General features: G+C 43.3%; 1 protein-coding gene across 3 annotated transcripts in view; it reads right to left on the bottom strand.

Annotated features, from left to right (window-relative positions):
• Positions 1-12,180, bottom strand: part of MAP4K5 (mitogen-activated protein kinase kinase kinase kinase 5) — a 293,565-nt gene that overhangs the window by 67,410 nt on the left and 213,975 nt on the right. For 2 of the 3 annotated variants that reach the window (XM_033950939.1, XM_033950937.1), the window contains 2 exons: positions 5,876-5,936; positions 3,027-3,029 (listed from right to left, as the gene is read on the bottom strand). In XM_033950939.1, the coding sequence (XP_033806830.1) occupies positions 3,027-3,029; positions 5,876-5,936 (64 nt within the window). The remainder of the gene's footprint in view (positions 1-3,026; positions 3,030-5,875; positions 5,937-12,180) is intronic. The other variant, XM_033950938.1, reaches the window with a different exon arrangement.

The raw sequence follows: 12,180 nt of genomic DNA on the forward strand, positions 1-12,180 counted from the left end.
AAGAACTATTTGGAAGTGGATAAATGGAGATGTGCGTAAAAACCTCTTTGAGGTCTAGAGAATAGCCATTCAATGTTGCAAGGGATAACATGTGGAACCTTTCCCTAACAAAATATTTGTTGAGATTTCGGAGGTCAAGAATTGGGTGTAGACCTCCCGTCTTCTTTGGAATCAGAAAATACCTGAAGTAAAACCATTGATTTTTCTGGGTAGGAGGAACTTCCTCTATGGCACTGAGTTGTAGTAAAGTGTCTATTTCCTGAAGAAGAAGGGATGTCTGCTGAAATGTAACAGAGGACTCTCTTGGAGGGTAGTTTGGAGGAATGGATTTGAAATGAAGATAGTACCCCTCCCTCTATGATTTTTAAGACCCATGAGAGTTGGCAATGAGAGTCCATCGTAGGTAAAAAGAATGAGAAGATGACCTCTGAAGGGAAGAGGCTGTAAAGGTGTTATATGGACTATGCTCTCTAGAAGCACTCAATCTGTAACATTTCTAAGCATTGTAAACCGCATAGAACTTCACGGTCCTGCAGTATATATACTGTTATTATTATTATTATTAGAAGCAGATCAAAAAGACTGGGCTGTTTCTGAGTCGTGGAGGACTGCTGCTTCTGAGATTTTAGCTGTCTGTGTCTCTTCTGAGGTGGTGGTTTGGCCAAAGAAGAAGCAGGATATAAGTATAAGACGACGACTTCTGAGAATGCTTAGTAGATCTCCAGCTGTGTTCTACCACACCTATTCACCAGAAAGGCCACTGCCTTGACCTTGTCCTCTCCAGTAACTGCTATATAAGCAAATTTTGTACCATGAATCTTACCATCTCTGACCATCAGCTGTTAACCTCCACAACCCATCACCCTCTCCCCCAAACACGATCAATCACTATCCATTTAGGAACCTTAAGCCTATTGACCTTGACATGCTCTCTACCACTGTCTCAACCCTCCTTTCTACTACTATTAGTGCTGCCCGATTCAGGAAAAAAAATTTTGATTCGATTTTCATGCCCAATTGGGTGTTGGTTTGTTTGTTTTTTTTCAAACATCCTGGTGGGTTTATTTTATAGCCTCTTCACCCCCTTTGCCTTCTCCTAACCACACTGGTGCTGTGGTGTAAACAAAATAAACAAACAAAAAAGACTTTTCCTCTCTCTCTTAAATCCTAGCTCACGTTCGCGGTCTAACACCAGCTCTAGCAGGATACACGTTTCAAATCTGACATATTGTAATCACAAATAAAATTATTTTTTCTACCTATTGTTGTCTGGTCATTATTCAAATCTTGTTGGTCCAAGGCTCTGGTTGTGTTATGATAACTTGCTTGCCAGGGTCTCCTTCTTTATTCTTTCTCCGTGCTAACCATCCATCTGCCATCTCTGTCTTCCCCTTCCGTTTCCCTTCCCTCCCCAGGAGATCTGGCATCTTTTCTTTTTTCGTCTCCCTCCACAGTTCCACCTTTTCTAACTACCCTTTCATCCAGTATCTCTCCCTCCTTCCCCACCACCCCAGGGTCCACTACCTCTCCCTTTCTTTTCCCAACTACCCTCCTATCCAGTATTTCTATCCCCCTCCACACCATCCCTTGTGTCTAACTTCTCTCCCTTTCTGTTCCTTCCCTCCCTAAATCTCATTGTCCATCATCTCTCTCCCTCTCCTCTATTTTTAGACCCATTATTTCTTCCCCCCCAAAATCCGGTATATGCACATCTCTTTGAACCCCCCTTTCCCTCCATGTACTTCTACACCAGAGACCCCTCCCCTGAAGGTCTGTCCCCTCCCCTGCCCCCAAAGGCCTGCACCTCCCCCTGAAGGCCTGCCCCCCCCCCCTTGAAGGCCTATGCCACCATCCCTGGCCTGTCCCCGCTTAGAAGGCTTGCCCCCCCCTTAAAGGCCTGTCTCCCCTGAAGGCCTATGCCACCATCCCTGGCCTGTTCCCCCCTTAAAGGCCTGTCCCACCCCCCACTCTGAAGGACTGCCTCCCCTGGAAAGGCCTCCGTGTTTCCCCTGGCCTCCCCGCACCGTTTACCTTCCAGTTGCAGTCTGCACAGAAGATCGTGGTTATAGTGTCTTTGTAAACTGCTTTTAGCTGTTTTCTCTGCTGCGGTCCCGCCCCTCCTCTGACGTCAGAGGCAGGATCACGGCTGAGGAAACAGCTAAAAGCAGTATGCACAGATGCTATAACCGCGATCTTCTGTGCAGGCTGCAACTAGAAGGTAAATGGTGCGGGAAGGCCACACGCCGGGGGGGGGGGGGGGAACCGGACAGCAGCACAGCAGCACTTGCCGGCTGACCCTCCCTCCTCGCTCTCTAAAGTAGGTGCAGCAGCGGCCGGCCAGCAAGAGCAGTGCTGCCGCTCCTGCTTTAGGGGGCGAGGGGGGAGGGTCCGAATCAGGAAGCCAATTTTTTTATTTTTTTATTTTAAAGCGATTCGAATGAATTCACCTGAAGTGAATCGGTGAACCAATTCAAATCGTGAATCGGGCAGCACTAACTACTATGTCACACAAGTCTGTCAATGAAGCTGTCCTCTTCTATAATTCCATTCTCTCTACTTCTATTGATACCCTTGCTCCTCCCACTTCACATCCTGTAAGACATGTCAAACCCCGAGTCCTGGTTGACCCCCAAACTCTGTGCTCTTGTGTCTGGACTGCTGAACGTCTTTGGCTTAAATCTCACACACATTCAGATTTCATATATTTCAAATTCAAGCTAACATCCTTCCAATCTACCTTCTTGCTTGCCAAACAAGAATACTAGAACCATTTACCTAACTCTCTTAGTGCAAATCCTTGCTGTCTCTCTGCCACACACCTCTCTACTCAAAGTACCCCCACCTCCTATCCCCTACTTTCCCCCTAAATGATGGCAGGGGTCTTCTATGACAAGATCCACCTTGAATTCTCAACTGTGTCACCTCTTCCACCACCCATTCTGGCTGTCCACTCTGCCAACCTCCCTTCAACAACCCCTTCCACCCTTTCCTCCTTTTCTGAAGTCACGGAAGAGGAAACTGCTCACCTTCTCTCCTCTAAACCCACCACCTGTTCCTCTGATCAGATTCCAACTCGCCTTTTCCCACTATCATCCCTCCCATCTGTCACATACTCAACCTTTTGTTCTCCACTGCTACAATACCTGATGTCTTCAAACATGCAGTAGTTACATTTCTCCTCAAAAACCCTTCACTAGACCTCCCGCATCCTCCTCCAACTACCGCCCCATCTCCCTCCTCCTCTTCCTATCCAAACTACTCGAACAGGCTGGTCACCGCCGTTGTCTAGACTTCCTTTCTTCTCATGACATTCTTGACTTGCTTCAATCGGGCTTTCGCCCTCTGCATTCTATGGAAACTGCCATTGCTAAAGTCTCTAATGACTTGTTCCTGGTCAAATCCAATGGACTATACTCTAGCCTCATTCTTCTTGTTCTGTCTGTTGCCTTCACCACCTCCTTCTCGACACAATGTCCTCACTAGTATTCCAGGATTCTGTTCTCTCCTGGTTTTCTTCCTATCTCTCCCATCGTACTTTCAGCATATGTTATGGTGGCTCCTCCTCTGTTCCCATCCCACTGTCTATGGGTGTACCTCAAGGCTCCATCCTGGGCCCTTCTCCTCTTCTCCATACATACCTGCTCTCTTGGTACAATGATCTCTTCCCATGGTTTTCAATATCACCTCTATGCCGATGACTCCCAGATCTACATCTCCTCACCAGGTATCTACAAGAATTCAGGCCCGAATCTCAGCCTGTCTGTCCAACATTGCTGCTTGGATGTCTCACTACCATCTCAAACTGAATATGGCTAAAACTGAACTCCTAATCTTTTCACCTAAACTCACCTCCCTCCTTTCGCCATTCTCTATTTCTGGGAATAACTCTCCTCCTCCCTGTCTCATCAGCTTGCAATCTCAGGATGATTTTTGACTACTCTCTCTCCTTCTCTGCTCAGATCCAACAAACCACTAAAACCTGTCACGTCCTCCTCTATAATATTACCAAAATCTAACCTCCTCTCTCTGAACACACGACCAAAACCCTTATCCATGCTCTCATCACCTCATATTTAGACTACTGCAAGTACTTCTCTCAGGCCTCCTGCACATCCATCTCTCACCACTTCAATCCATTCAAAATGCTGCTGCATGACTCATATTTTGTGAGAGCCGCTATTCTCACATTACCCCTCTCTTCAAGTCACTTCATTAGCTCCCCATCCGTTTCTGAATACAGTTCAAACTCCTCTTACTGTCTTACAAGTGCTTTCACTCTGTAGCCCTCTAATATCTCTCCTCACTTATCCCACCCCCATGAACTCTGTTTGTCGAGCAAGACCCTCACATCTGTACCCTTCTCTTCTACTGCCTCTACTCCATCCATTGTTTCTTGCTGTGCCATATGCCTATAACAGGCTGCCTGAACCAATACATCATACTATATCTCTTGTAGTATTCAAATGCCCACTTTTTTGAAACTGTTTTCAACTCTCAACTCCCACTCACTGCTGTCAGATACCTATACCCATTGTATCATTTCCTCTACCTGAATCTCATGAACCCTGAGATGTCCTGTCTGTCCAAATTAAATTGTAAGATCTTCTGAGCAGGGACCATCTACTGAATGTTATATGTACAGCACTGCAGATGTATTTCAGCGCTATAGAATTAATAAATAGTAGTAGTAGCTTTCAGAAATGGCTCCAGTCTCTCCAAGTTTCACACAACTGTGTTGGCTGGTTAAGGTCTCCAATGGAAATGGTAGGGGAGGTGAAGGGAGCCCAAAATGAAAGCCATTTTTGCCTAGCACAATCCTATCTTTATGTAATCTGTACTTTTGAAAAGCATCATCCTGGAGTTTCTTTGGCAGCTGTTTTAGGCATGTCTAGAACTCTGCCTCAAATTCACTTCATACAACAGCCAGCTTGATTTAAAATCCAGGAATATTTAAAGCCAGCTCAACTACTGTGATTGAACACAGGAAGAAGGCTCTATTTAACTTATTATTACCACTGCTATTTATCACTTCTACAGCACTGAAAGTCATAAGCACAGCTGTACATTTTGACATTAATAGATGGTCTCTGCTCAAAGCAGTTTTTGAAAACAGCTAATTTGAATTTGCTATCACAAAGGGTATGAAGACTTATGCAAACAAGATTTGTTTCCTACTCCTATCCAATTTTTGAATATTTCTATGTATTTATTACTTACCCATCTCCAATCCAAATATGAGTTACTTCTCTGCCCAGACTGGCTTACAACTGGTTGGACCCAAGTCAATGAAAATTAAATCCATTGCCCAAGGTCACAAGGGACTGCCAATAGAACCTTGGATTCCCTTGTTCACAAACTGCTTCTCTAACCATTAAGATGCGATTCCGCTCCATGAAAGCTAGCCATTAAACAACTCCTCAGAGAGGGAAAGACAAGATCAAGATCTGAGTCTGGCTTTCACCAAAAAAATGCATTACCATAGTTTGTATATTTAGAAATACTGAATTACATACTTCACCACTAACAAAGTGCAATTAATACATCTGCTGTTTCAATGAAGTGGCTTTGCAAAAATCTTACTGATATTAAGATGTACATTAAATCCTATTGTGAGTTAACAGCTGAAACTTTAAATTACTATTTCTGACCTCGTAAATGTGAAGATCAATCTTTTCCTTGATGGTTTCTGCACAGAAATACCAATATTAGGATATTCAGTACAGTATGCAGGTCCACTGTGGAACTCAACCCACTAGGGCAGCTTACTGTACATATGACTACCGACATCCCTAACTATAATGTGATAGGTTTACAAAACTATACATTCAATAGCAGTTCACCTTTTTTTAAACCTTGTATAAAACTTTATACATACCCGATAAAGACATTAGTGTGTTATTGATAACATACAGCCATGTACACTTTCGGGGAAACAACTATAAATAGAGAACAACAGAAAATAAGAGATAGATGTTAATAAATCATGTCTAACTGGTACTTTTATCACATAAGAATAATGCAAACATTATTAAAGAAAGTACTGAGTTACCATGTGCTTACCATAGTGCTAATCCCTAAACATCCTATATGACAATCACACAAAACACCAGATTCTATTTTACCTACAGCTTTGCATACTAAGAATTAATGCATCAAGTTATCAAGCATAAGGAATCCTATTTTATTACAAGCATAAAAATAATAACAGCAGCATAAGAAATTAGTGAGTAAGATTTCTCTATCCTTCCTTCTCACTCAGTTGACTGCCACCACCGACTTTTCTCTTATGCTGCTATCCTTATTTTTATGCTAGCTATGTAATTTCTCTCAGTCACACCAGAAAGAGTCCATGACGTATGGGTTTGCATTCATCTATTACCAGGTGTAGACAGAGTATAGAACTGTGCTGTGCCTTAATAGAATCCTGTGCAGCTCAGACAATTTAGTATTGGATAAAGCAGTGGAAAAATAGTTGCTGGACTAATGTGAAAGCATTTGCTGAATGTAATACTAATGTGAAGTGAAAACATTAGCTCAACAAGAAAAAGATGAATTTAGCAAAAATGAACACTCTGCTTTAATGGTATGAAGAAACAAAGATTAGTAGCTGGATTTTCACTGTCTATTCAGTGTCTTCTTCACCATTTGTATTCTGTAATTCGCTGGCCATCCAGCCCCTTTTAATGTAACATGTTAAGATTATACTGTAACCCATTAATATCTTTTTCTTGTTAAATTGTACACTATAATCACTGACTGCTCAGTGACATCTGTTCTATTTGTACACTGTAATTCGCCGATTGTACAGCTCTCTTCACTGTGAACCGCCTAGTAACAGCTGGATCTGGATAGTCCCTGCTGCTGCCCCGAACACCCCCTTTTTCTCCTTACCCTCCTCTAAATAAGACCAACACGCTTATTATGGTATAATAGCTGCAGCTCTTTATTTAAATCATAATAACCAATAAATTAACTTTGCATAAATAACATCATTAACATAATGAACCTTAAATTGAAAATCAACATTAGCAAGCTCCTCCCGAGCTACCCCATGTAAACATTACCATTTGCCCCCGACCCCGCCACCAACAGCAAGCGTCTGAGGGGTGGCATGACCTCATGCCCCTTTAACCCAGGTCACCTGACCCCAAGGCACGGCTCCCAGCCGGCCCACCACTCATCGCTGGATGAGCCCCAGCAACCAGTAGCTCAGGATACCCGCCTTCCCAAGCCACTAGAGCCACCAACTAAGAGAGGGAGGGTGGGACAAAAACCGCCCTGGAGGACCTACAACAACTCAAGTCCTCCAAGGTCCCGATTTTTCTAATCCCCACAAACTGCCCCTTTCCCTAATCTAACTTATTAAAAACTTGCCTTTTGGCGCGAACCCCTCCCCTAGAACCTATTCTAATTCTACCTCCTAACGGTCCTCCTAGCTTGCCTTGCGGGCAACACGAGGGCCTCCCAGCCCCGTGTTACTATCCGCTCGTTAAGACAAGCTCCCGGGCTACTCTAAGTCGCAAGATTATGGCGGTATAGAAAAAATAAAGTTATTATTAGTTATTATTATTAAAGGAAAGAAAATTAGCAGGCAAGATCTAATTTCTCCTTCTTTGTTGTGTGCACTAGATGCATCCAGAACTTGTGGGATATAATAAAAGCAATCTTCAAGTTGGAAAGTGATCACTTCTATTCTGAGAAATGAAGCGCCAAAGGCAGCTGCTTCCATGGCCACCACATCCAAGCAATGGCACTTTGCAAAAGTATGAAAGGAGGACCACATGACTGCTTTATAGATAGCTGAAGGAGACATTACATACACGCTGCCCAAGAAGCAGCTATATTGATAAAGAACTGCGCTTTCATGGTATAGGCCATTGTCTACTTGCCAAAATACTGTATATGCTGAAGAAATTATATCTTTAACCAATGAGCAATGATAACTTTAGATCAGTGGTCTCAAACTCAAACCCTTTGCAGGGCCACATTTTGGATTTGTAGGAACTTGGAGGGCCACATAAAAAATAGTTAATGTCTTATTAAAGAAATGACAATTTTGTATGAGGTGAAACTCTTTATAGTTTCTAAATCTTTCCATTAACTGTTAAAGGAAAGATTTATAAACTATAAAGAGTAATTGTCATTTCTTTAATAAGACATTAACTATTTTTTTTGCGGATCTCCAAGAACCCTATTTGTTCTGCAGCCCTCAAGTTAAAGCTTAAAATCTTTCCTTTCTCAAAACTGACACATTTCAATCACTATATTGAAAATAAAATCGTAAGAACATAAGAATTGCCGCTGCTGGATCAGACCAGTGGTCCATCGTGCCCAGCAGTCCGCTCACGTGGCAGCCCTCTGGTCAAAGACCAGCGCCCCAACTGAGACTAGCCCTACCAGCGCACGTTCTTGTTCAGCAGGAACTTGTCTAACTTTATCTTGAATCCCTGGAGGGTGTTTTCCCCTATAACAGCCTCCGGAAGAGCGTTCCAGCTTTCTACCACTCTCTGGGTGAAGAAGAACTTCCTTACGTTTGTATGGAATCTATCCCCTTTCAACTTTAGAGAGTGCCCTCTCGTTCTCCCTACCTTGGAGAGGGTGAACAACCTGTCCTTATCTACTAAGTCTATCCCCTTTAGTATCTTGAATGTTTTGATCATGTCCCCTCTCAATCTCCTCTGTTCAAGGGAGAAGAGGTCCAGTTTCTCTATCTTGGACTTGAAGGGATGCCAAAGTGAAGCCTGTAACTAGACCAGCTGGAAGAAAGGTGAGAACCACCAAAATTGGAATGGAATACAGCTCTGTCCATTCCTGGTCAACCAATGCTGGAAAGTCTGCCATGCCCAGCGTAGGCAGATATGGTTGTTGACTTCATAGACTTGAGAAGTGTGACAAAAACTACCTCCAAATAGCCTGTGTGAGCAAACGCTGCACACGCAAACGCCATGCCATAACAGCAAAATGACCTGGGTCTTCAATAGACTGGATCCCAAGAAAGCAGGTGCGGAGGGATGCGGAACCAAAAGCCATGACCTCTGTGAAAACAAAGCAGATCAGTGTACCACAGCCTGCAAGGTCAGTCTGGAGTCACCAGAATGACACAGGGTTGCTATCCTCCTAATGACTCGGCCTAGCATGAGCCAGGGAGGAAAGACATACAGATGACTCTCCCAAGGTCACACTGCACGAGAGGATCAAGATTTGTACTGTCAGGTTCAGATCTTTGACTGAAGAATTGAGGTGGTATCATGCCCCGAGAGGTGGCCACGAGGATGAAGCGGGGCAGACCCCAGCACCGCACAATGGCCTGGTACATTGCTGAGGACAGCTCTCACTTGCCTGGATCCAAAGCCTGTCTGCTGAGGGAGTCGACTGGTACACTGTCGACTCCCACCACACCTGCTGCACAAAACACCTGCAGATGACATACCACCCACAGAAAGAGAAGGCGGGCCTCCTGAGCCAGAGAAGTTAACCTGGGCGCCTCCCTAGCAAAGAACATAGGCTACTGAAAGTATAGCTGAAATAGGTCACCCTCAATATTTTTTCTGATTATTTTCAGGCTGCAGAAAGTTTTCATGCAGCCTTAAAACCACTTTGAGAAGTTTCACTTATAGAGGGACAGAGAACCAGTTAAAAACATAAGAATAGCCTTACTGGGTCAGACCAATGGTCTTTCTAGCCCTGTATCACGTCTTCACGGAGGCCAATCCAAGTCACAAGTACCTGGTAAAAACCCATAAAGTAGCAGCATTCCATGCTACCATCCCATGTATGTCTCAACAGCATACTATGGACTTTTCCTCCAGGAATTTGTCCAAACCATTTTTTTTTTTTTTTAAACTAGCTACTTTAACTGCTCTCACCACATCCTCCGGCAATGTGTTCAAGAGCTTAACTATTCTCTGAGTGAAAAAAATATTTCCTCCTTTTGGTTTTAAAAGTATTACTCTGTAACTTCATCGAGTATCCTTCAGTCTTTGTAAATCTTGATGCAGTAAAAAAATAAAAAAAATTATAATTTTTTATTTTTTTAATGCACTTGTACCCAATTCTACACCACTCAGAATTTTGTAGACTTCAATCCTATATCCCCTTAGCTGTTGCTTTACCATACAAGAGTTCCATCCTCTATCATCTTGGTTGCTCTTCTTTGAACTTTTCTAATGCCTCTATCTTTTTTGAGATAAAGGGACCAGAAGTGAATGCAATATTCAAGGTGAGGTCACACCAGTTAACAATACAAAGGCATTATAGCATTCTTAGTCTTGTTAACCATTCCTTTTCTAATAATTCCTAGCATCCTGTTTGCTTTCTTGGCTGCTGCCATACACTGGGCAGAAGGCTTCAGCGTATTGTCTAAGATGATACCCAGATCCTTTTCTTGAGTGCTGACCCCCAAGGTGGTCCCTAGCCTCTGATAACTTATCATTTGGATTATTCTTCCCAATGTGCATCACTTTGCATTTGTTCACATTGAATTTCATCTGCCATTTGGACACCCAGTCTTCCAATTTCCTAAGGTCTTCCTGCAGTTTTTCACAGTCTGCATGCGATTTAACAACTTTGAACTGTTTTGTGTCATCTGCAAATTTGATTACCTTGCTCATAGTTCCAATTTCTAGATCATTTATAAATAAGTTGAATAGCACCAGTCCCAGCGGCACACCACTATTTCCTTCCTCCACTGAGAAAAATGGCCATTCAACCCTACCCTCTGCTTTCTGTCCAATAACCAGTTCTTAATCCACAATTGAACATTGCCTCCTATCCCATGACTCTAATTTTCTCAGGAGCCTCTCAGTAGGCTGATCCCATTATTGCTCTAACTGGGAAGGTGCGGAAAAGAGAGGATGCTCTTGACACTCAGGTGATATCACCTGCTGAAATATTTATTCTCTAGAGAATTGGAGCTGTGTAAGTTCTGCCTTGCCTGAAAGTAGATATGTAATTTTCATGACTTTTTCTGTTTCTTTATTAGAGAGAGGCAAAGTCCCAGCATACTTAACATTTTTTAAAAATGCAAAGTGGCAATAAAAAGGCTGAAGAAATAGTGCCAAGTTTTACTCCATGTACAGTGCACAGGCTGCAGCTCAGTCTGGGTAACTCTCCAGTTTTGTTTTTGGCTATGTGCTATACCTTTACAAATCTAGTGCTTAAGCCTAACTGCTCTGCAGTCAGTCTAAACACTTAGCCTCTGAAACCAAAATAGGAAAACATTCCTCCTCATAGTGCAGGTGCAAATTCCCGCCTGTTTCCATTAAGCACAGCAAGGACTGAAGCTCTTTTAATGGTGAGGTGAGGAAAACTTCCCATCAAATTTGTTATACCCCTTCCAAGAAAAAAAGAAAGCAGAGGTCAACAAGGGACCAGCAGGGGGGAAAATGGAGGGGGAAATTTGATCATCATTGCTCCAGTTTCAATTCAATTGCTTTATGCCCTCCTTTTAGTAATGGAGCTTAAAACAGGATGTCAGGAGAGTCCTCGTGCAAATCAAGTAAGAAACTGCTAGATTTGGAGCACCATTCAGTGATAAAATTTCTCACAAAAGAAGGGAAAAAGCCAAAGGAGATCCATGAATGCATGACTACAGTTTATGGTGAGTATGCCCCATCATCCTACAAAGTAAAATTTTGGAGTAAACAGTAAGTGAGGTAGAGTGTCCATTGAAGATGACCCCAAACTGGACGGCCTATGGAAGCAACTTCCACAGAAATTGCAAGCAAGTCGAGGATTTAATTTTGTCAAACAGCTGAATTAAGGTTTCCTGAATAGCTGAAGAAATGGGCATTTGACAGGTACAGTTTGGAAAATAATTCACAAAAAGTTGGGCATGTCCAAGGTTAGTGCGAAGTAAGTTCCAAGAATGCTGACTCCATGTCAGAAGGCCACAAGGCTCCAGTGCTGTCAGGAGAACTTGGAGATGCTCTGTGAAAACCAATTTCAGTCTGAGCCTTTGGGCTCCCTTCCTCCTGGAGCCTTCCCCCCTCCCCATCGGGGGTCGTCTCCATCATTTCTATACCCAGTGGGAAAGTCTTACCACCGACAGTTGGGTGCTTTCCATCATTCGGGAGTGGTACCCCCTTCACTTCGGGAGTGGTACCCCCTTCACTTCAGTCACATGCCCCCGGACCTTCCTCCAAGAGAGTTTCCTTCTGCCCGGTCTCAGCTGCCTCTCCT

Source organism: Geotrypetes seraphini, chromosome 7 (genome assembly GCF_902459505.1).
Source record: "Geotrypetes seraphini chromosome 7, aGeoSer1.1, whole genome shotgun sequence".
Classification (NCBI taxonomy): Eukaryota; Metazoa; Chordata; class Amphibia; order Gymnophiona; family Dermophiidae; genus Geotrypetes; species Geotrypetes seraphini.